Source organism: Myxine glutinosa, chromosome 2 (genome assembly GCF_964187855.1).
Source record: "Myxine glutinosa chromosome 2, kmMyxGlut1.1, whole genome shotgun sequence".
NCBI lineage: Eukaryota > Metazoa > Chordata > Myxini > Myxiniformes > Myxinidae > Myxine > Myxine glutinosa.
The window spans coordinates 49,914,987-49,940,619 of NC_136262.1; the positions used below are offsets into that span (position 1 = coordinate 49,914,987).

At 50.2% G+C, this 25,633-nt stretch overlaps 1 protein-coding gene across 5 annotated transcripts in view; it reads right to left on the reverse strand.

Moving 5' to 3' along the window:
- Positions 1 to 25,633, reverse strand: part of IL7R (interleukin 7 receptor) — a 34,032-nt gene that overhangs the window by 7,478 nt on the left and 921 nt on the right. For 3 of the 5 annotated variants that reach the window (XM_078773257.1, XM_068108240.2, XM_068108241.2), the window contains exons 2-6: positions 14,706 to 14,838; positions 12,529 to 12,658; positions 12,081 to 12,310; positions 11,566 to 11,723; positions 10,856 to 11,027 (exon numbers count right to left, since the gene is read on the reverse strand). In XM_078773257.1, the coding sequence (XP_078629383.1) occupies positions 10,856 to 11,027; positions 11,566 to 11,723; positions 12,081 to 12,310; positions 12,529 to 12,658; positions 14,706 to 14,832 (817 nt within the window). In that variant the 5' untranslated portion in view covers positions 14,833 to 14,838. Of the gene's footprint in view, positions 1 to 9,059; positions 9,157 to 9,346; positions 9,519 to 10,855; positions 11,028 to 11,565; positions 11,724 to 12,080; positions 12,311 to 12,528; positions 12,659 to 14,705; positions 14,839 to 25,633 lie in introns of those variants that run through there. The other 2 variants (XM_068108243.2, XM_068108242.2) reach the window with 2 other exon arrangements.

Below are 25,633 nucleotides of genomic sequence, written 5' to 3' on the forward strand. Positions count from 1 at the left end.
AAAGAGTCCAGGAGTATTGGCTAAGAAAGAGTCCAGGAGTATTGGCTAAGAAAGAGTCCAGGAGTATTGGCTAAGAAAATGCATTTGAGACCCATAGTTTAAAAGAAAAGAAATTAAATTTTCCCGAAAGAGGGCTTCCTGAAAACATTTAATAAAGTAATAATCAAGAGGTTACTGGTCAAAGGAAGTGTTATATAGCAGGAAATGGTTTTGCAGCCTAGAAGTAGTTGTACCAGGAAGATTAGTAGATGGTAAATTTGCTCAATAATATTTCTCGGAAGCAGTTCATGACACAATGTAATGTTAGAAGGGACGAGTTAATGAAGTACCACAATAATCAGTGCTACATTATATCTGTTTCATTTTGGGGAGGTGCGACGAGGAGAGGAGGGTCGGGGGAGTGCTTAAAGTGCTTAAAGACGAGGAGAGGAGAGTGCTTAAATATTTTGGAGAGGTCAGATTCGTGTTCAAAATATAACATTTAATTAAAAAAGGACGTTCCCTAATCATAAACTGAGGACAGACGGGCGGACGGACATGAACCAATTATTTAACCCCGCTTTTTGTCTCATGTGCGCAGGTAACAAATCATAGCAAAATATGCCAATTCTCTGTGTGTATTTTGTATCAATCAGATCCTCCTCGTTCCTCCTCCTCTCTCTTTACATGGGGTGAGGCCAAATGGTACCAAGCTACTGTCCCACCTTTTATACAATTTCTCCTCCACTTCTATCTATCCCCAGCCATCTCTCTCCATTATCCCGCCATTCCCATCTAACTTGCATTTCTCCTCACACAATCTTCCTATCCCAGCTGAGGTCTACCTCTTTTCCTCCTACCTCGCTCCCTTAACCCGTCCGTTTTCTTTGCCATTCTCTCTTCCTCCATCCGCAGCAGGTGCCCAAATCCTCACATTGATCTCCTCCCTCAGTTCGTCTATCTTTCTTCTATCCACCCTCTTCACTTCCGCGATCCTCCTGACTCAGATGTTTCCGCAGACCTCCGGCCTCTGATGTTGCTTATCTGGCAGTGCCGCCATCCTAGTGCTGGGGGTACGTACATGTGAGCCGGTGTCATGGGCACAATAAAAATTGTACAGTGATGGTGATATTTATAAAGGAGTGGAGGGGTGGGGGTAGGTGCAGGGGAATTAAGGGCACAACGAGAATTGTGAAATGAGCATGAAAATGAAATTGTGAAAAATCGAGAAATGAGGGAGTGAGGGTGGTGGGTAAACCAGGGTTTTTATAAAAGGAGGGCACAACAACAAGTTTACAAAATACTGGGAGGGTGCAACCACAATATTTATAAAGGGGAAGGCTGTAGACATGGCATTGTGCAAGATTCTGAGGGAGCGGGTGTTCACAAGTAACACTAAATAAAACGAAATAAATGAGAAATAAAACAAATTAAGGAAATAATAAATAAATATGAAAAATTAATTTTATAAATATTATCATTAAAAAGTAAAATAAATAATAAATAAATAAACACAACAATAAAGTAAACAATAAAATCAATTAAAAACATAAAAACAAATAAATACAAGTAAAACAAAAGTTAATAAAATAAACTATGCAAACAATGCAAACCCTTGTCAAAGCATTGCTATTGCATTATAATTTTATATTCTTATTTTTTTCCATTTTGTTTTTGTCTCCACAAAAACCTTTTGACCTTTGACCTTTTAACCTCAAATATAGTTGGTGTCCCTATTTAGTGACTCGATATACAAATGCTGTTCAAGTTTCAAAAAGTCAATCGGCTGAAAATTGACGGTTTTCAGATGTAAAATTGATGATTTTGGAAGTTTGACCTTTTGACCTCAAAATAGTTGGTTTCCCTATTTAGTGACTCGATATGCAAATGCTGTTTTATTTATTTTCAAGTCAATCGGATGAAAATTGATGATTTTTGAAAATTGATGATTTTGGAAGTTTGACCTTGAGTTGACCTTTTACCTTTTGACCTCAAAAATAGTGGGTTTTCCAATTTATTGACTCAATATACAAATGCTATTCAATTTGCAAGTCAATCGGATGAAAAATGGCGATTTTAGAAATGTGACCTCCAGATGACCTTTGACCTCAAAATCAATAGGCTTCTCAATTGTGACGACCTCTACAACTTAGTGAAGTTTCGTGACGATCGGTTTAGAATTGTAACCTGTAGGCCGGTGACAAACACACAGACAGACAGAATAACAAACGCAACCAACCAATATACAGTACTTGAAAAAATCTTCGATTTTGCAAGTAATAAATAAATAAAAAACAGTACTCTAACGATGAGAATTTAACAACTGCCATGAACGACACAGGAGATTGTTTACATATTTCAGTTCGTATTTGAGACGTGCAACTGTTGGGAATTTCTAAACTGCGACCGGATATAGTGAGTCGAGTTTGGGGTAAAAGATGGCGATGTCGCTCAGAAGTGAGCAAGGATTTAGCAGAGTGAGTGGCGATTAAATTACCCTTATCAGAAAGTGAGGCGACATTAAAAGAGTTCAAAAGTTCACCGTAAGGCGAGAAGAAGAAGTTAGGAAAAACCATCATACATAACGCTCTTTTCTGGATATTATGTTCAATATATTGGGCTTGGGCAATAATAATGCCAGGCGACCGTACAGGTGCTCCAAATTCAAGCGTTGGCAGAATACACATTTCATATTTCTAGGTCAGCCTCGACTCCATTTTTCTTCAATTTGCTCAAAATGTAAAGTCGTCGCGTAGCATTACTAATGTTGTACTTGTTGATCCCACTCGAGATTATTCGGGATGATAACACCAAGGAGTGTTTGAAAGAGGAAACGGCTTCTTGTGGGATATCATCAATGTGCAGGTGACCAGGAGATGATAAATTGTGAAGAAATGAAATCTGCATAAATTTACACTTCACTGGGTTTACCTTCATATCGTTATCACGACGCCAATCAGTAAGGGAATCAATGAGACTGAGGAGCTGTGCTCCTACGCGAGTCGAAAGGATTGACGCGACAAAAGACGGGAATTCGTCCGAGCTCCTTTATTGGTAAAACGAAAACTCGGGTACTCTGAAAAGCCCGTTTATCGGGTAGCAATATATATAAGCACAATCAAACACGTCATGCCGGAAGCCACGCCTCCCAAGCCGGGCGCGGCATGCCGATCGGAGCGTTTGCCTGGGAAAGGCGAGTCTGGGCATGCCCGAGCGGCCTGGGCGAGCCCGGGAAAGGCGAGTCTGGGCATGCCCGGGCGGCCTGGGCGAGCCCGGTACAGTGATCGCTCCCTGGTTGCGTCATCGGCAGGTGTAAGGCGATTGTGTATGCTCAGCGGCAACCGCTACACGCCCCCCCCCCCCCCCCCAGAATCGACTTGCACCGGCAGGGTCAATTTAAGGGGTGTCCTGATGACCTGGCCGAAGCGACCCCTGGAGGGGGTCGTGGGGGGGGGGGGTCCGGTGTGGTGGTGGGGGGTCGAGCGGGGGGAACCGTGGACGGAGGGCGGCCTCGACGCGGAGGAAGGGCCAACCGTGGTGGTTGGTCGACGTCCAAGTGCGCCGGCTTGAGGCGGTCCACCGAAATCCGGTCCGACCTGCCGCCGACGTCAACGACGAAGGACTTGTCGTCCCGTCGCAGGACCCGGAAGGGCCCATCGTACGGCGGCCGGAGTGGCCCCTGGTGTGCGTCATGATGCACAAAAACGTACTCCGCTGTGCGAAGCGCTGTGGGGACGTAGGACTGGGGGCCACCATGGCGGGACGTTGGCACGGGGGCAAACCGTCGGGCGGCCTCCTGGAGGTCCGAGCGCTGGCGAGCCGCGGACCTGGGACTGGTAGCGTCAGGCACGAACTCGCCCGGGATGCGTAGCGGCTGGCCGTAGACGAGTTCGGTGGTGGACGCCTGGAGGTCCTCCTTCGGGGCCGTGCGGAGGCCCAAAAGGAGCCACGGCAGCCGGTCGGCCCAACCGCCGTCCTGAAGGCCAGCCATGAGCGCGGCCTTCATGGAGCGGTGAAAACGCTCGCACAACCCGTTGGCTTGGGGGTGGTAGGCCGTGGTACGGTGGAGCTTGACCCCAGGTTGCGGGCGACCGCGCCCCAAAGCTCGGAGGTGAACTGCGGACCGCGGTCCGAAGAGATGTCTGCCGGTGTGCCAAAACGGGTGACCCAGGTGGTGATGAAAGCCTGCGCCACGTCGGCGGTTGTGGTGGAAGTGAGGGGAACGGCCTCCGGCCACCTGGTGGTCCTGTCCACCATGGTGAGCAGGTGTGTGAAACCTTGTGATGGGGGAAGGGGGCCCACCAGGACCACGTTGACGTGGTCGAAACGTCGTTCGGGCACGGTGAAAGGTGCCAGCGGGGCCTGGGTGTGGCGGTGGACCTTGGCCCGCTGGCAGGCCGTGCAGGCGTTGGCCCAGTCGCGGACGTCCCGTCGAAGTCCGTGCCAGACGAAACGCGCCGACACCAGCTTCTGGGAAGCTTTCTGGCCCGGGTGAGAAAGGCCGTGGAGGGAGGCGAAAATGCGGCGCTGCCAGGTAACGGGCACGACGGGGCGAGGCTGGCCTTGGGAGACGTCGCAGAGCAGGACAGTGTCCGCGAAGGGGATGTCAGCCAGGCAGAGGCCCGTGTCCACCGCCCGGAGGGCTTGCACCGTGGTGTCGGCGGTCTGGTCGGCCGCCATAAGCGCGAAGTCCACGCCCAGGTGGACCGCGTTCGCGCTGGCCCGAGAAAGACAGTCGGCCACGGCGTTGTCTTTTCCGGCGACGTGCCGGATGTCCGTGGTAAACTCCGACACGGCGGAGAGGTGGCGCTGTTGGCGGGCCGACCACGGCTCCGTGACTTTGGCCATCGCGTAAACCAACGGCTTGTGGTCGACGAAAGCCATGAATGGGCGGCCCTCCAGGAGGTGGTGGAAGTGGCGAACGGCCAGGTATAGACCGAGGAGCTCGCGGTCAAATGTGCTATATTTTAGCTCGTTCGGCCGGAGTTGCCGGCTAAAAAACGCGAGTGGCTGCCAAACCCCGTTCACCCATTGTTCATGTACGGCACCCACCGCATAGCCGGAGGCGTCTGTAGTGAGGGCGATGGGAGCATCGAGCACCGGGTGAGCAAGCAGCGTTGCGTCGGCGAGGGCCAGCTTTGCGCCTGTGAATGCCGCGTCCATGTCTGCGGACCAGACGACGTCATGCTTGGCCGGCTTGCCCCGGAGGGCTTCGTAAAGGGGCCGCATGAGCTGAACAGCGCGGGGCACGAAACGGTGATAAAAATTCACCATGCCGAGGAACTCCTGCAGGGCCTTGATGGAGCGGGGACGCGGGAACTTGGTGATGGCCTCAACCTTGGTTGGCAGCGGCACGGCCCCGTTCTTGGTGATGTGGTGGTGGCCCAAAAGGTCAACGGCCGTCGTGCTGAAGTGGCATTTGGCCGGGTTGATGATTAAGCCGTGCTCGCTGAGGCGTCCGAACAGTGTTCGGAGGTGGAGGAGGTGCTCGGCCCGGGACGTGCTGGCGACGAGGATGTCGTCCAGGTAGACAAAGAGGCACGTCAGGTCGCGCAGCACGCCGTCCATCAAGCGCTGGAATGCCTGGGCCGCGTTCTTGAGGCCAAACGGCATCCTCAGGAATTCGAACAGGCCAAAAGGTGTGATGACGGCCGTTTTTGGGACGTCGGCCGGCCTGACAGGTACCTGGTGGTATCCCCGTATCAAGTCAATTTTTGAGAAAATGACCCGCCCCGCCAAACGGGCGGAAAAGTCCTGGATATGCGGGACAGGATACCTGTCGGGGGTGGTAACGTCGTTGAGGCGGCGGTAGTCGCCACATGGGCGCCAGCCGCCCCCCGGCTTCGGCACGATGTGCAGAGATGAGGCCCACGTGCTATCGGAGCGCCGCACGATGCCGAGGTGCTCCAACGTGTCGAACTCGGCCTTTGCCACGGTGAGCTTGGCCGGGTCGAGGCGGCGGGCTCTGGCGTAGACCGGCGGGCCCCTAGTTGGTATGTGGTGCTCGATACCATGTCTCACTGCGACGGCCGAAAACGTCGGCCGCGTGAGGGCCGGGAACTCTGCGAGCAGGCGAGCGAACTCGTTCGCCGCCGGGAGGGCGCATGATAGTTCGGTTGGCGCGGAGCTGCTCATTGTGCATGCCAGGGAGCTGAAAGTCTCGGCGTTGACGAGGCGACGCCGTTTTACGTCGACTAGCAGCCCGTGCGCGCAGAGGAAATCGGCGCCGAGCAAAGCCATGGGCACGCTTGCCGTCACAAAGGTCCAATTAAAGCGCTGGGTGCCGAAGCAGAGGGTGACGTTGCGTGGGCCGAAGGTGCGGATGGCCGATCCGTTGGCAGCGACCAAGGAGGGGCCGCAAACGGCGGTCTGCCTGTCCTGCTCGGAGGCGGGTATGACGCTCAGTTGGGCGCCGGTGCCACAAAGAAAACGCTGCCCGGACGCTTTGTCGTTGATGAAAAGCAAGTTTCCCGAGTGGCCGGCGCTCATGGCTGGTAATGAACGCCGGCCCGGCCGTTTCCTGACTCGCCAAAAGTGCACAGGGGTCGGCATGTCCGAACCTTTTGTCCGAACCTAGCATGGTAATAACACCATGCCTGGTCAGGTGGAGGCCCCAGCCATCGTGTTGGAATCGGTCGGCGCGGCGTGGCGGCCGCCAGTCGCACTGGCAGGTTCGGCCTCCAACCGCACCGGGCGCTCGGGCGCCATGGGTGTCGCCTCGGACGGCGGCGGGCTCCAGGTAGCTGCCCCGATGTGCTGGCCTGCCGAGGAGATCTTGTCGGCTTCCCTGGCGAGGGCGCGGGGATCCGTGATCTGCGTGCCTGCCAGGGCGAAGCGTACCTGGCTAGGTAGCTGGCGGAGGAACAGCTCCCGGAAAAGAAAATCCGAGGAGTGCTCACCTAGCAGCGAGAGCATGTAGTCCATCCGCTCGGACGGGTGCGTGTCGCCGAGCTCGGGCAGGTCGAGCAGGCGTCGTGCGCGTTCTGCCGGTGAGAGGGCAAATGCGTCGAGGAGGAGCGTCTTGATCGCGCCATATTTGTCAGCGGCTGGCGGGTGCTGGAGGAGGCCCAGGGCGCGGGCAGCGGTGGCGGAGCTGAGTGCCGCTACCACATGGTGGAAGCGGGTGTCGTCTGCGGTAATGCCTCGCAGGGCAAACTGGGAGTCTACCTGGGCGAACCAAACCGCCGCGTGAGCCTCCCAGAAGGTAGGCAGTTTAAGGGTAACTGCCGTGTCCATGTCGGGGGTCACCAGTGAGGAGCTGTGCTCCTACGCGAGTCGAAAGGATTGACGTGACAAAAGACGGGAATTCGTCCGAGCTCCTTTATTGGTAAAACGAAAACTCGGGTACTCTGAAAAGCCCGTTTAGCGGGTAGCAATATATATAAGCACAATCAAACACGTCATGCCGGAAGCCACGCCTCCCAAGCCGGGCGTGGCATGCCGATCGGAGCGTTTGCCCGGGAAAGGCGAGTCTGGGCATGCCCGGGCGGCCTGGGCGAGCCCGGTACAGTGATCGCTCCCTGGTTGCGTCATCGGCAGGTGTAAGGCGATTGTGTATGCTCAGCGGCAACCGCTACAAGACTATAAATATGAGCATTGTGACTTTGGTACAATATCAACAAGGCTGAAATAATAGCTGCATCAAGCATTGCCAGAAAAATAATGGGGCTTTTGTTTTTTTTTATCCTGCGGTACGCCACATGTAAGGTCAAGAAAAGTTGATGCTGATCCGCAGTATCGAACGGTTGGCGATTTATGTGAGAAAAAAAACTGCAGATTGTCGCCAAAACCGCAGCAACCAAGTTGGATCAGCTTTTCAATGGCAATAGTATGATTTACATAATCAAATAAATGGGCTTACTAAGGCAGTTTTCCCAATCTGGGGAAAACATCCAGATCTGAGACACAAGTTAAAATTTTCAGAAATGGGCCTACTAAGGCAGTTTTCCAAATGTGGGGAAAACATCCAGATCTGAGACACAAGTTTAAAATTTTCAGAAATGGGCCTACTAAGGCAGTTTTCCAAATGTGGGGAAAACATCCAGATCTAAAACACAAGTTAAAATTTTCAGTAAAAGGTTCCGACATCTCATACGCAGCTCCCTTTAGAAGTTGTCAGCTGGATGGCTGGCTTTGTACGTGTGGAGTTTGCTTAAACAGGTAAACACCGAACCTCGCTCAATGAACTAATACTGGCAGATAAGGTGTTAACACAGATAAATTCAGAGGAGGTAAGTCTGAGGAAATTTGGACATAGTGTAGGTTAATTTAATTGGCAACTTCAAAAGATGACATAACTTTCAGGAAGCCAAAACAATTGTTATGTCGGTGGGTCGGGCATGTGTATAGATTTAGGTAGATCTGAATAGGTATCATGCTCCGGTTGTTGTGGGTAGCTAGAACCATCTCGATGTAAATAAGTAGATGACCTGTCTAGCCCGTATGTCGGATTAAATGTGTCTTCGTCCCCATTACGAGGAGTCGGGAATAAGGATAAGACTCCATTGTACCATTGTATGTGAAACCTCTGTGATCAATCCCTTTGTCACGTATGCTAGCACATCACACGCATTAGCTAGGCCCAATTAGCGCACACATTAATCAACCCCCCCCCCCCCCCCCACTCACAATGACTGACCGAAAAGACCGACAGGAAGTGGCCGCGTACAACGGCGCCATGGCAGGCAAGCATCAAACAAGGCAGGCTGAGGCCACGCCCACCCGCGCGATGGATGGACACCGAGGGTTTGGTGGGCGGGTCGCACGACTGGTGGGAGGGGACTCGTGAATTGGGAACAGGCCCGGATGATGTCAGAGCACGCCGAACAAGAGACTTGGAGCGGCGGACATTTTGTCACTTTGGTCTGGACTTTGGTGATGAACGTTGGCAAGCCGACATTTTGCCCTTCTCGTTCTTGGACTGATCCTGCCCGGATCTCTCTCTTCCCTTTGTCTTCTTGTTTTGGCTCCCCTCCTGCCTGTACCTTCTTCTGCCCCCTTGCCTTTCTCGCGATTGGACCTGTTCTGGCCTTTGGACATTGGAGAGACGGTGGAGCGACGATCGTGTGAGTGGGTCCTGCCGGGCGGCGTGCGCTGATTAGCGGAGCGCGCAAATGAAGCGGACTGAGGCCTCCTTCCCGCCAAGCACGGAGCTGCGTCTGGACGCGAGCTTGAGGCCTGGACAACAGCAGACAAATATAAGACGCGCATTCACAAACATAACGTTTTATTTTATTCATTCTCCCATCGTGTGTATTCAAAGTCTGTGTGTAAGAGCGCTCATTAGGGGATTTAGGGTTTAGTTTTTATCGTCGCGTTCCATTGTTCTCGGGTTCCGTAATAAATATTTATTTCTTGTACATTTTACCTCCGTCTCGGGTTGAGTTATTAATTTGCAGGTGAAGACTGCGCGGGGCCGTCAGGTAAACGTGGCATCCTCCCCCAATCCCCCGGCTCGTGTGTCGATCCGCCATTGAATTGGAAAGACCTCCATGTAAGCTCGAATCCATCCGTGGACGCTTGGTCATAACTGAGAGCGTCTGCACGATAGTACATGTGGAGTTTGCTTAAACAGGTAAACACCAAACCTCACTCAATGAACTAATGCTGGCAGATAAGGCGTTAACACAGATAAATTCAGAGGAGGTAAGTCTGAGGAAATTTGGACATAGTGTAGGTTAATTTAATTGGCAACTTCAAAAGATGACATTACTTTCAGGAAGACAAAACAATTGCTTCTGAAGTCCAATTAAATGACGGATTTGTAATCTTTCGAGTGTAGAAACTAGTTTTCGAAAACTTTATTGCCCTTTGAACTTTGTTGCGGAGATTACGGTGTATCCCACATATCCCCGTTTAAAATCGGCATCACGCTGTGTATTTATCAACCTGCAAAAACCGTCCATGGTTTATCTTATCATTAATCCGACATTTGAACGATATTAATTCAAAATGCTCTTTGTATTGAGTGTTAATGAGCTGAGACAATTGTTGAGCCAGACTACTGGGGTTATCACACTGACTTCATGTTGAACAATCCATCTGCGTTATCCATTGCCCAAAAGCACAAACAGAAGAGTCACGTAAAGAACCACCTTTAGAGGCCATTTCCCCCCGCAGAGCAGGGGTTGGCCTTTTTCGGGCACCTTGGTCCCCTTTTTGAAGCGATGTTTTATGGCCGGATGCCCTTCCTGCTGCCAACCCTGTTAGTCACCTCTTATGACACACAGGGAATTACCAGTGAACTGGTACTCAATTTGTTGACCTTGGAAGGATGACAGGCTGAGTCAACGCCCCTGGCATTAATTCAGGATTCGAACCCAAGATCCGAGGATCTCAAGCCGGCACCCTAACCGCTAAGCCAACACCAGGCTGTAGAAGAGTCACGTAAAGGTTGTAATGAAATCCTTCAAGGCTTAACAGATGGTATTGATTGATGATGACAAAAAGTAACGACTTCATGATCACTGGTAGATACAGGATAAATTATCTGAATTCAGTAAGATAAAATTTTCCATCACGCTTTTTTCTCTGTAATGTATGTTAACCCTAGATAGGTGTACCCTTTGGTATACCCATTCTGTACACTTACAGGGGTACACAATATTTGGGCAACGAAAGTTACGATATTAATTCAATGTATTTGTGTGTTTAAACCTTTTGATAAAACTGTGATGTAGGAATGCTGGGAACGGGATGACACATGGGAATGATGAGCTAGACAATGAATATCCTCTAGACATTGGCAGTATATAACTCGAATTTTTTACGAGATATGTTAGAAATCTGACAAGCATCTCATCAGATATCAAGATGTTTTTGTGAGGGAGGGAGTTCTTCTTGGGTATATGTGAATGTGCAAAGCCAACAAACCCACCAGGGCAGGATGCTTCAGAGAAGGTTTTCTCAAGTACGGATGACCACGAACTCCAAGAACCATTGAAGTAAGAACCTGAGGTCTTGGCACGTACTCGGAATGCATACCGATGTCCGCGGAGTAGCTCTTGTTTGGAGAAATGTCTCTTATGGTTCTCTCCGACATCAGTTGTCTGCATTCAAGATAGGCTCAGGTTTATTATTACTCCTAACAGGAAACAAACTGTCATCTGGGTTGTCTTTTTTGGCGAGGGCTTTACATCATGGAGAGCACCATCCTTCGGAGGAAGTTCAGCCATACCATCTTGCTACCATATGTTTTCTCCCCTCTGCTTCTTAAAACCCGAGAGCAACGATGATGTGAAATAAAGAAATCTCATATTTAGATATAATCTTTGAGATGAATTCCCCTAATAGTTCTTATTCCAGCAAAATTCATATTTAACACCATTTGTCCCAATCGACCGTAAGTTGCCTCCCCTTGGTGGAAGACACACACGGTGGGGTCTTCAACCTTCACGAACGACCGGTGCTGGCAGACGGATCTTAAGGCTTAAGGTCCAACAGCTGGACGGTGCTTTTTGTGATTTATCGCCCTGCGTTCGAAACACCAGGAAGACTATTTATAGCTGGATCAAGATTCGAACCCAGGCTGGACAGCTCGAAGTTATGGGTCTAGCGTGATGTGATAAAAGCAAAGTACATTCTCACCTTCCAGTGACCGTCGGGCCGTCTGGAACTGTTAACCTGAAACTTGAGTCTGCTGGTGATGAAATCTGATTTCGTGTAGCGAGTTTTCCAGCTGAGTTCAAAACCACCATTGTGCTGCAACGGTCGCAGTGATAAAGCAACCGGCACTCGTGGTTTCACTGGAACAAAAACGTTGCACCAGGAGCAGCGAGTTCATTTAGGATCGCCAAACATGGCGACTGGCTATAGAGGATGAGGGATTACGATAGGGCCTTAATTCGTGAAGGTTTATAACCAGGGGATTCTAAATTATGACATTTTACGAAACGGGATTCACCCGATAGAGCGGAGAGGGACAACAGTGCAGACATTGATATGACGTTGAACATGGATGGAACGTTAACATATCGAAGTGATTGTGCAATATGGAGTTGTCAGAAGAAATAATGAGATTTTTCCAAAGAAAGGAGAAAGGGCCAAGTGTCATTAGTTTGTAATTTATCAGTGAGAAAACAAGAGCTATTAGAATTGCTCACCAACATCCCTGAGATAAAAGGTGGTCTTACTCGGTCGACCCTTTTTGCTGTTCGAACCGGTTCCTCCAACGTCTGTGCCAGGAAAGGGCTCCAAAATGGCACTGTAGCGCTCAGAGTAAATTGGATGATTTGGATCAATGAGCTGGAACTCACATCCATACCAGGCATCAGCAAGTGCAACTTCCAAACGCCTCTGCTTGCTGCAGGTTAAAGCCTTCCTGGATCTATCGCTGTGAAAGTAAATGAAAGACAGATTGCATTAAAAAAATTGGGGTCGAGGTGTTGGTGATGGACAATGCAGCATGTACAGGTGCAAATTATCTACACATGGGTAAGATGATGGGCAAGGCTTGGAATGTCCGTAGCATTTTTTTGTGTGTGTAGATAATTTGCACGTAGCTTGTGGTATATGAATGGCGTGAAAGTTCTGAATAAGAGCTTTACGTGCCCGATTGAAAGCACGAGACGCAGTCTCTCCTCCATCTGCCACACACATGTGAGAACTTCTGAGGATTCCATTCTTGAAAAACATCTCACACAATTGCACTGGGCAGCCTCGATTGCGGCCTCTTCAAGTTCTGTGAAAAACGAAGCAAAAGCATCAGATTTATAGTTTGTACAATAAAGCGTGTCCTATCAATATGGGAGTTTTGAAAAGATGCATGAATGCTAAATGAGGCTTTTTGCGTATGCAGTGTGTGTGTGTGTGTGTGTGTGTGCACGCACAGTGATTCAGTTCTGCTCGACAGGAACATTTAACCTGCCGTTGCTGGCGCCAAATTTGTGATTCAAATCGTCTTTTAAACATAATTTTCAGCATTTAGACGAAAGAGTTGCAATTTCAGGATGGTTAACCATAATTATTTTGTTCCTGAATGCAAATCGGACTCACAAGAATATAGGAAATCCGATAAATATCCGTGCAAGAGAGGTATCGCGTTTCTATCATTTCTCCTTAACACAATTAGCTAGCGGAAGCAGTGGCTATACAATTAGCTAGCAGAAAGAGTGGCTATACAATTAGCTAGCAGAAAGAGTGGCTATACAATTAGCTAGCGGAAGCAGTGGCTATACAATTAGCTAGCGGAAACTGGCTATACAATTAGCTAGCGGAAACTGGCTATACAATTAGCTGGCGGAAGCAGTGGATATACAATTAGCTAGCGGAAACTGGCTATACAATTAGCTAGCGGAAACTGGCTATACAATTAGCCAGCGGAAACTGGCTATACAATTAGCTAGCGGAAACTGGCTATACAATTAGCTAGCGGAAACTGGCTATACAATTAGCTAGTGGAAACTGGCTATACAATTAGCTAGCGGAAACTGGCTATACAATTAGCTAGCGGAAACAGTGGCGAAACAATGAGCTAGCGGAAACAGTGGCGAAACAATGAGCTAGCGGAAACAGTGACGAAACAATGAGCGAGCGGAAACTGGCTATACAATTAGCTAGCGGAAAGTGGCTATACAATTAGCTAGCAGAAACAGTGGCTATACAATTAGCTAGCTAGCAGAAGCAGTGGCTATACAATTAGCTGGCGGAAGCAGTGGCTATACAATTAGCTGGCGGAAGCAGTGGCTATACAATTAGCCAGCAGAAAGAGTGGTTATACAATTAGCTGGCGGAAGCAGTGGCTATACAATTAGCTAGCGGAAGCAGTGGCTATACAATTAGCTAGCGGAAGCAGTGGCTATATAATTAGCTAGTGGAAGCAGTGGCTATACAATTAGCTAGCGGAATCAGTGGCTATACAATTAGCTAGCGGAAGCAGTGGCTATACAATTAGCTAGCAGAAACAGTGGCTATACAATTATCCAGTGGAAGCAGTGGCTATACAATTAGCTAGCGTAAGCCGTGGCTATACAATTAGCTAGCGGAAGCAGTGGCTATACAATTAGCTAGCGGAAGCAGTGGCTGTACAATTAACTGGCGGAAGCAGTGGCTGTACAATTAGCTAGCGGAAGCAGTGGCTATACAATTAACTGGCGGAAGCAGTGGCTATACAATTAACTAGCGGAAGCAGTGGCTGTACAATTAGCTAGCGGAAGCAGTGGCTGTACAATTAGCTAGCGGAAGCAGTGGCTGTACAATTAGCTAGCGGAAGCAGTGGCTGTACAATTAGCTAGCGGAAGCAGTGGCTATACAATTAGCAAGCGGAAACTGGCTATACAATTAGCTAGCGGAAAGAGTGGCTATACAATTAGCAAGCGGAAACTGGCTATACAATTAGCTAGCGGAAGCAGTGGCTATACAATTAACTAGCGGAAGCAGTGGCTATACAATTAGCTCACGGAAGCAGTGACTATACAATTAACTAGCGGAAGCAGTGGCTCTAAGTCTACAATTAGCTAGCAGAAACTGGCTATACAATTAGCTAGTGGAAGCAGTGGCTATACAATTAACTAGCGGAAGCAGTGGCTATACAATTAGCTAGCAGAATCAGTGGCCATACAATTAGCTAGCGGAAACTGGCTATACAATTAGCTAGCGGAAACTGGCTATACAATTAGCTAGCAGAAACTGGCTATACAATTAGCTGGCGGAAGCAGTGGCTATACAATTAGCTAGCGGAAACTGGCTATACAATTAGCTAGCCTTATTCTTGTCAGCCTTATTCTTACCTTCGAGGCTGGATTCCCATGGCCCTTCTATTGCCGCTGAGATGTGCACTCGTGACACCAACAGCATCAACACTGCGACAACTGATATCCGACACGGCAGCAAAGGGATGGAAGAGCCACAAGACATTTTCACCTTGAAATAGTACAACAAGAATAAAGGGATAAAACTCAAAATAGAAGGCAGAGATAAGTGTATGTGTAGGAAGGAGGGTTACGAAAGAGACAATACATTTTAGGGCTAAATCAGAGTAAACAGAGTGAATTATATGTTGTCCTTCAGAAGGGCCATTAAACCATCTGTCACATCTTCTAGCATTCACTGGGAAATGTTAAATAATGCTTTGTCCAAGTGCCTTTCAAAATGACTAAGTCGTTATGTGCTGGCACCCTGGCCGAGTTCCTGCCATGACCTACACAGGGTTACTGCATCAGTCACACATATAACCTGCCTCAGCAAATCAGGTGATCAAATTCATGATTGAATCACAGTCAAGTATGCAGCATCTGATAGTAGATTACAATCTATCTATCTATAATTCCAGTAATCTCTGTGTGTATGTTTGTATGTTTGTATGTTTGTCTGTGACCGCTGTTTCTCGACAACCACGGGTCCGATATACTTGAAACTTGCCAGGTATATTGCTGGGGACCCGAGGATGTGCCTTTTCAAGGTTTCATATTAATCGGACAAGTAGTTACCGAGCTATGTCCAAAAAACGATTCAACCAATCAGAGAGCAGCGAGTTATCACGTGTGCCGAACGTGGCGAACAGACTCTGCCTCGGACGGCACATTTGAGAGCGTATTCATTTATTTCACGTTGGCAAACTATGTTGCCGCTATGTTGGCGTTAAACTATGTTTTAAAACTAATTAAAACTAATTTGCGATTCTTTCGCTTTCCTGCGCGTTTGTGCACGCTATGGCGATTTCTTTACCAAACTCCGCAAGCCGTTCGCTTTGGACCAAACCATTTCATGTAAATAGAGGGGGGGGATTGTCACCGTACTCGCAAGCCGTTCGCTTTGGACCAAACCATTTCATGTAAATAGAGGGGGGGGGATATAATTTTAGATATAGATATAGTACGGGCATGCCCTAGTATATATAATGGCTGAAGTGTATCTATGTCCAGCCATGAACGGCACCTTTTATAGCATTTATCTATGTTTGTTTGTGTTCCTCTTAGAGCAATATAAAACAAGAAAGAGCATTCAGAGATTGCAGTTCCCACGCCAGGACGTGTTTTTAGTGTTTTTGTAAGGCTTTTGTGTTAAAACAAATATGGCGGCTGAACCACGGTACCGATGACGTCATCATTAATGTTTTTTTTCTCCAACCAATTTATCCCTAAATGATGCTCAATAAATTTAATCTTACACCGATGAAGTTTTCTATGTCGAATTATGACGTCATAATGGAGGCACTGTGGAATAAATATTCTTATTGACAATATTGATAAAATATATCTTAATGTGATCTTGTGTAAAATGGAATATGTTTTACTTTACAAATGAGCGAAAGCCCTGGGACTAGAGCAATATATAATTAAAAACAGCATGTGTGCCTGTCAGAATAGCCTCTGTTCCATTTATGGAGTCAGAACAGAAGTGTGCTATCTATAGTATAGTTTTTGTCATCTTTGACAACCCCAAGCGCTGGGCAAATTCCCCCTCAGCAGGTCATAGGAAATTGACCTCTTGAACAGAAAGAATGTAGTGCTCTCAGTCTCCCAACATAGAAAGCTAACCAAAAGAGCCAAATAAGGCTTTTGGATGAGAAGCAGAGACGCTTGCAAGCTCTCATGTCCCAGGGGTATTAACCCCTGGGTTGACCCTGCATGCTGGTAACATCAAAGGAGTTTTTCCTTTATAACCAAGAGAAAGTTGCAACTAGACAGAGTGAGAACTGGGAGAGCGACTGGAGAGGAGTGAAGTTCTGAAGACCTACAGAACGAGCTTCAATGAAGACCTACAGAACGAGCTTCAATGAAGACCTACAGAACGAGCTTCAATGAAGACCTACAGAACGAGCTTCAACAAAGACCTACAGAACGAGCTTCAACAAAGACCGGCAGAACGACGTCATTAAGATCTAGAATTAGTACGTTTATTTATACAGCAAAACTCTCAAAAGTCAATAAAACATGTTATTTTGTTAAAACGAGTTTCTTGAAGTTTCAGTGATAGAATAAAGAAATTCGACTACAGCACCTATGACATCATCATTAACATATGTTATTCCCCATGGAGAGTTATTTACGAGTCATGCCACAATTTTTTCTATGCAGTGCTTTCGGAGATATAGAGGTGTAAAGTTTTCGGTTTTCCAAGATGGCGCCCATACCACGTGACCTATGACATGCATATGTAAGCCATCATTCATTATCTGTGTGTCAAGTTTGAACAACATTGATAAATGCAAGTCCGAGGAATAGTTGAGGGGTCTTCAACATCGGGTTTTAAAACACTAAAATGGCCGCCAGTCGGCCATCTTTGATCGCATTGCGAAACAAAATGATGTGCATATGTATATCATCATGTGTTGTCTTTGTTCCAAGTATGAACAAAATCAGTCCATATATCTCCAAGATATGGTTGCGGACGGACGAGACCCAAATTCATAAGCCCCCGTTTTGGACTAATTCCAACGGGGGCTAATAATAATATGAGTTCCCTTCCAAGGAAATTCAACGCAGGAGACGATAGGGCCATCAAGCCTGTGCAATGGATGCCAACCAATGGTTGTTTGTCCGTGCTCTATCCTCTTTAAATTCTGAATGGCAAGCAAGGAAGCATTACGTACCATTTTACGTACCCCTCCCCCCAGACTCAGAGCGGACTCTCCAAGTCTAGTAGACTTAAAACGTTGACAGAAGATTCTCACCACACTCCCTCACATCTATCCTGGAGATGATCTTTTTATGCCCCCGCCGACGAAGTTGCCGGAGGCGTTATGTTTTCAAGTTGTCCGTCCGTCCGTCCATGATAGGTTTTCATTACCACGATCACTTTAGAACGACTCAAGGAATCTTAGTTAAACTTGGTGCGGGTATGTGTAATGAGATAAAGATGAACTTGTGGCGGACACGATGGTTCGCTGGCGCGGTGACATCATTCCGCGCACTAAGAGGGTGTCGGCCACGCCCGAGGGGTAGGCGTGGCCTCGGGATATACACGGGGCGCGCAGCCCCGAGCACCTCAGTGCTATAGTTGAGCTTTGGAATAAAGACTCTTTTTGGTTACCCGCGTTGTTGCTTATCTTCTTGGCAAACAAGTCGTGCGCATAGCACCGCACTTCACTGGTGACCTCGACGCTGGTTCAGCCGCCGCTGACCAACAGAACGCACCAATGTCAAACAACGCGGTCGCGGTGAAGCTCCCTGAGTTTTGGGAAGCTCAGCCCGAGGTATGGTTCGTGCAGGCCGAGGCACAGTTCCAACTTCGAGGTGTAACGGCGGATGAGACGCGTTATTACCACGTCATCGCCACCCTCGGGCCCGGCACAGCCTCCCGAGTCGTGTCCGTCCTGCGGAACCCACCGGCCGACCACAGGTACGAGGCGCTCAAGCGTCTCCTCATCGCCCCGTTCGGCCTCACGGAGTGCGAACGGGCCGACCGCCTCCTGGACCTTCCCGAACTCGGCGACACACAACCATCGGTCCGGATAGACTACATGCTGTCGTTGCTGGGTGACAAAGCCCCGGATTTTTTATTCCGGGCGCTCTTTCTACGCCAGCTACCGGCACAGGTACGCCTCGCGTTGGCCAGTTCCAAAATAAAGGAACCCCGCGCTCTGGCCGTCCAGGCCGACAAGTTTTTCGCGGCTTGTGACACGCGGGCGAGAGTCGGTGCGGCGGTCGCGGATCCCGAGGCTGATGCTGCTGCACACCTCATGGATCCCGAGGCTGATGCTGATGCACACTTCGTGGCCGCCGCCACACCCCGCCCACCACCACCGTGAAAGCCGCGGCCTCCGCCTCCGCCGCAAACCTGGTGCCGTTTCCACGCCAGGTTTGGCCACAAGGCTAGGAATTGTTGCCCGCCATGCTCGTTTGGCAAGTCGGGAAACGCCTGGGCCGGCGCTCGGTAGCGGCTTTGAGCGTCGGCCTTTCAGGCAGCCTCCTTTTTGTCACGGAGACCTTGTCCGGGCGTCGCTTCCTCTGCGACACAGGCGCACATGTGAGCGTTATCCCCGCCTCCACGTCCGACAAGCGAACCGCGGGCCGGGTCCCCGCGTTGCTTGCAGCCAACGGTACACCCATACGCACATTCGGGAAGCGCTGCCTCTCCCTGCGGTTCGGAGGGCAACGCTTTCAATGGACGTTCGTAACCGCCAGCGTGCCCATGGCATTGCTCGGTGCGGACTTCCTATGTGCAAATGGGTTGTTGGTGGACGTGAAGCACAGACGCCTCGTCCAGGCCGAAACGTCCAGCTCGCTTGCTTGCGCGCTGAGCAGTTCGTTGGGCAGCTCCTTGAGCGGCTCACCGAGCGGCTCGCCAAGCGGCTTGCTGAGCGGTTCGGTCCCGGCGAGGTTGGTTGTACGCTTCCGGCAGCGGACGAGTTCACCCGCCTCCTCGCCAGCTTCCCGGCCCTCACGCCGCCCACCTTCTCGGCGGTGGCCGTCAAGCACGGGGTGGAACATCACATCCCCACCGTCGGGCCACCGGTCTACGCCCGGGCACGCCGCCTCGAGCCGACGAAGCTCGCGGTGGCGAAGGCGGAGTTCGCTACGCTGGAGCGGCTGGGCATCGTACGGCGCTCCAAGAACGATTGGGCGTCGCCACTGCACATCGTGCCGAAGCCCGGCGGGGGATGGCGGCCGTGCGGAGACTACCGCCGCCTCAACGATGCCACCACTCCCGACCGCTACCCGGTCCCTCACATTCAGGACTTTTCCGCCCGGTTGGCGAAAATGTCCTTCTTTTCTAAGGTGGACCTCATCCGCGGATACCACCAGGTCCCCGTCAGGCCGGAGGACATACCGAAGACGGCCGTCATTACACCATTCGGCCTCTTCGAGTTTCTTCGGATGCCCTTCGGGTTGAAGAATGCGGCTCAGGCGTTCCAACGGTTGATGGACAGCGCCTTGCGCGACTTGGATTGCGTTTACGTCTACCTGGACGACATCCTCCTTGCAAGCGCGTCCCGCGAAGAACACCTCCGCCACCTCCGCACGCTCTTCGAACGCCCGGGCCAGCATGGCCTGATCGTAAACCCCGCCAAGTGCCGGTTCGGCGTCGCCGAAATCGACTTTTTGGGGCACCGCGTCACCAGACACGTGGCCACCCCCTTACCGGCAAAGGTGGAGGCGGTCAAGGGGTTTCCGCGCCCTCGCACGATCAGGGGGCTCCAGGAGTTCCTGGGCATGGTAAACTTTTACCACCGTTTCCTGCCCCGCGTCGCCCAGCTCCTGCGCCCCCTGCACGAGGCCCTCCGGGGGAAGCCGGGCAAAGGTGACGTTGTTTGGACCGAGCAGATGGACGCGGTGTTCGCGGGCGTGAAGCTCGCCTTGGCTAACGCCATCATGCTCGCGCACCCGGCGGTCGATGCACCGATCGCCCTCACCACCGACGCGTCGGACTACGCGGTGGGCACGGTGCACGAGCAATGGGTGCGTGGTGCTTGGCAACCGCTGGCATTTTTCAGCCGGCAGCTTCGCCCGCACGAACGCCGGTACAGCACCTTCGACCGCGAGTTGCTCGGGCTCCACCTGGCGGTCCGGCACTTCCGCCATCTGCTCGAGGGCCATTCGTTCACGGCCTTTGTCGACCACAAGCCCCTGGTCTTCGCGATGGCCAAGGTCGCCGAGCCATGGTCGGCCCGGCAGCAGCGTCACCTCTCGGCCGTGTCCGAGTACACGACGGACATCCGGCAGGTCGCGGGAAAGGACAACCCGGTGGCGGATTGCCTTTCCCGGTCCGTCGCCCACGCGGTCCACCTCGGGATCGACTATGCCCAGATGGCAGCGGACAAGACCGCCGACCCCGATGTCCAGGCCTTGCGGACCGCCGTCACGGGCCTTCTCGTCACCGAGGTGCCGTTCGACGGCGTGGGCACGGCCCTCTTGTGCGACGTCTCCCTCGGGCGGCCTCGCCCCATCGTGCCCGCGGGCTGGCAGCACCGGGTTTTTGACGCCATCCACGGCCTGTCCCACCCGGGCACGAAGGCCTCCCAGAGGCTGGTCGCCGACAAGTTCGTCTTGCATGGCCTCCGGAAGGCCGTCCGCGATTGGACCAGGACGTGCCTCGCGTGCCAGCGCGCGAAGGTGCACCGCCACACCCAGGCCCCATTGGCCCCGTTCACGGTGCCCGAATGTCGGTTCGACCACGTTCACGTGGACTTGGTGTGACCTCTGCCCCCCTCGCGGGGTTTCACTCACGTCCTCACCATGGTCGACCGCACCACCCGGTGGCCGGAGGTCGTGCCTTTGGCGGCGACGACGGCGGCGGACGTCGCGCAGGCGTTCATCGCCACCTGGGTTGCCCGGTTCGGCGCCCCCTCGGACATCTCGTCCGACCGCGGCCCCCAGTTCACCTCGGAGCTCTGGGGGGCGGTTGCGCGGGGGCTCAGCGTCCAGCTGCACCGCACCACGGCCTACCACCCCCAGCCCAACGGCCTGTGCGAGCGCTTCCACCGCTCCTTGAAGGCCGCGCTCCGGGCCACCCTCCACGACGGCGGCTGGGTCGACAGGCTCCCCTGGGTCCTGCTGGGCCTCCGGACGGCGCCCAAGGACGACCTGCGCGCATCCGCGGCGGAGTTGGTCTTCGGACAACCGCTGCGGGTGCGGGTGAGTTCCTCTCCGACTCCACGGCACCATGGTCCGCGGCGCAGCAGCGCTCCGCACTGCAGGAGACCGCCCGGAGGTTCGCCCCGGTGCCGACGGCGCACCACGGGTGCCCGCCAACACACGTCGCCCCGGAGGTTCGCACGGCGGAGTACGTGTTCGTCCGCCACGACGCCCACCGGACACCGCTGCGGCCCCCGTACGACGGGCCCTTCTGCGTGCTGGAGGCCGGGGCGAAACACTTCACCCTCGACATCGGCGGTACTCCTGACCGTGTTTCCGTGGACCGCCTCAAGCCGGCCCACCTCGACGTGGACCACCCCCCGCCAGTGGCTTGGCCCCCGCGGCGGGGCCGCACCCCGGCGGGCGGACCTCCGGCACCACCCAGCCCCGCCGGCACGCCCCCCCCCCGGTTCGGCACCCATCCCAGGTGTCGCCGGAGGCATCCCAGATGACATCCCGGCATCCCAGACGCCGCCAGCCGCCAGAGGGCGCTTCGGCCGGGTCATCCGTTTGCCCCGCAAACTGACCCTTCAGGTGCGCGGGAATTCTGGGGGGGGGGGGGGGGTGCGTGTGGCGGACACGATGGCTCGCTGGCGCGGTGACATCATTCCGCGCACCAAGAGGGTGTCGGCCACGCCTGAGGGGTAGGCGTGGCCTCGGGATATACACGGGTCGCGCAGCCCCGAGCACCTCAGTGCTATAGTTGAGCTTTGGAATAAAGACTCTTTTTGGTTGCCCGCGTTGTTGCTTATCTTCTTGGCAAACAAGTCGTGCGCATAGCACCGCACCACGATTACTTTAGAACGGCTCAAGGAATCTTAGTTAAACTTGGTGCGGGTATGTGTAATGAGATAAAGATGAACTGATTTGATTTTGAGGTCAAGAGGTCAAAGGTCAAAGTCTGTAATAGGTTTATAACTTGAGAATGGCTGAAGGGATCTAATTCAAACTTGATACAAGTATTTATAATGATGTAAAGATCAACTGATTACATTTTGGGGTCAAGGGGTCAAAGGCCAAATGTCAGACATCTCAGGTAAAAATTCTGTTACCGAGCTGACTTGTGAACCAGTCATGGGATTTTCACCAAACTTGGTATAATTACTGTATATATTTTGATGCAAAGATAAACTGATTCCATTTTGGAGTCATGAGGTCAAAGATCAGAGGTCACGTTACAATTTTGTTACTGTGATAACTTAAGAATGGCTGAAGGGATCGAAGTCAAACTTGGTACAGGTATGTATAATGATGAAAAGATGTACTGATTACATTTTTGGGTTAAGAGGTCAAAGGTCATGTTCTGTAAAAATCCTGTTACCGTGATAACTTGTGAACCATTGATGGGATTTTGCACAAACTTGGTATAATTGTACATTATGATGCAAAGATGAGCTTATTAGACTTTGGGTCAATAGGTCAATGGTCAGAGGCCATGTGAAGTTACAATTATTTTGTTACCGCAATAACTTAAGAACAGGCTGAAGGGATTTAAATCAAACTTGGTACAGGTATGTATGATGATGTAATAATGTGGGCGGAAGCATATTGGTTGACGTCGTGACGTCGAAGAGTGGCGTTCTAGTTGTCATTTGTTTGGGTTTTCTGATACTTCATTATGGCCTACTACTGCTTTTTTATTTGGGACTGATATTTACTTGTCTCATAAGGTGGTGTCACTAGTTGAAGTCTTTTTGTTGACAAGGTGTTAGAGAAGAACACTACAGGTTTTTAAACATAGTCAAGGCTCGTGGATGAGCGAGGACAGAATCAGGACACAACATAACAAAAGGAACAGTAGGAGAGGGGAAAACGCCAACAGCAGGGCAGTTGGAAAAAATAGATGGAGACAGACAAACAAGGGATGCAGGTAACAATGAGGGGTAGGGGAGAACGCAAGGGATGGACAAGACGGATACAGAAGCAAAATTTTGGTATGGGTGTGGGTCATTTAACGGGTGTAGAAAAAAAATCATGATTTTGGATGTGGGATTATTTGAAATGATTTGAAGAGAATTAGAGGAATGCGAAAAATAAACCATGTGACTTGTGAGTTGAGAACACGAGAAGGAAACAAGAGTCAGAAGAAGAGAAAATACTTCCCAAAACTGCAGGTGTTGGTGGTTGTGGATGGCTGTGTTGATAAGAATTGAGACAAGGCCATGGAACAATTTATAATAACGATCCAAGTTTCCAATATATGGTGGAAATGGTGTTAATCCAGTCCAAAGAGGAGAAGCAGATTCCATTTAACTGCCAAGGAAAAGTCCTCTAAGCAGTAAATAAAATAAAAATTACAAAGGATTTATTCCAAATAGTGTAGCAGCATAGCAAACCTGTTGTGCATTTTGTGATACAAGCATCAAATTTGGCACAAATGTACATTAATATGTTGCGAACATTTTCAGATATTGGGCCACTTGAAATTCCGTAATTTTTTTTTTCAAATTTTTTCAAATTTCGTAATTTCAAATTTTTCGGGTGACACCGTCACAATTTCGGTCTTCGAGGCCGGCCGATATGATATAGTGGGGCGGCTTAGCCCAAATATTCAAAAGAATTGTGCATTTTGTGATACAAGTACCAAATTTGGCACAAATGTACATTAATATGTTGCGAACATTGTGTGGTCAGCAATGAAGACGAGAGTCTGAATTACATGTATGCAAAAGACCTTGTGAACCAGTGAAGCAAATACACGGGTAAGCATGAATTAAATCTAGGGCATGATATAATTTCCATAATGTTTACCTCTACACTCAATGGTGGAAGGAGGTAATGTTTTGATCCCAGCTTGTCTGTATGTCTGTTTGTCTGTTAGTCCACAAAATTCCAGACAAAGCTTGTAGTAGTGGTAGTTGTAGTGGTAGTGGTGATAACAGAAATTGTTATATAGAACTGAACTTATATTATTATTATATGCAGAAAATAACTTCATTTCTATATGCCCTGCAGTGGACAGGTTAATTGGTTTATGCACTGAAGGGGTCACCCTGGTGTGCACTGCTGTGTTCTGCCTCACTGAGTTGTTCAGGTATGATGTACTCAGCACAAGCTTCCGGTCGGCCCGGAGGTGGGGGTGCGGGGCCTGTCACGGAACGTCAAAACAAACGGCCTGCCGGGGCCGCCCAAAAGTCGGGCGTGAGGGGCGCGTCCACTAATGGAACGCCTCTCGCTTCCCAGATCGAGGGCCACGTGGTCAGAAGAACCTCGTCCCTTCCGGTCACACTTTGCCTATCGGCCGGCCTCGAAGACCGAAATTGTGACGGTGTCACCCGAAAAATTTGGAATTACGAAATTTGAAAAAATTTGAAAAAAAAAATTACGGAATTTCAAGTGGCCCAATATCTGAAAATGTTCGCAACATATTAATGTACATTTGTGCCAAATTTGGTGCTTGTTTCACAAAATGCACAATTCTTTTGAATATTTGGGCTAAGCCGCCCCACTAAAAGAGGAAATTGCCTGTAAGAGAAAAACAACCTTGTAATATGACAACAACAAGCTCGATATGAAAGAGGGGACCAAAACCAACGCTCTTCTCTCACAAATTGAGGTTCCAGAAAGAAAACCCGAGATGTTTTGGCTCTTCTGCCAGGAAATGATGTTTAGGAATATTTAAACACTGTTCTGAATCAAAGACAGTTTATAAACCTTTTCAATATGCAAGATGAAAAAAATTTCAGCGATATTGTTTTAGATTGACCAGCGATCAACAGCGCAGTAGAATAATCCATGAAATGAAACCGAGGGATAGCATACGTTTTAAATGGTGGGTTATAAAGGTATAAGTAATTAAAATTACAGGATGAAATACATTGCATGTAGAATGCCAGGAGAAACGAGAACATACGAGGAAGAATGACTCAAATATAACCAAAAGTCGATTTTGAGAGAGAAAATATGGCAACCCGTCAATGTATGAGGAAAGTTCGGAGAGAAAGGACAAGGGGAATGTCGAGTTCAAAGGACGAGCAATAGCCATTCCGAGGTCATAAGGTATCCCGCACAAGGTGGAATGACCAGAATGAAGCCCAGATTCATAAAACATCAGTGGTGAGTTGATGTCGAAGAGATGGGACTGATATAACTGCGATGATGGATTCATAACTTTCCATCCACTTGAAATACCGTTTGAC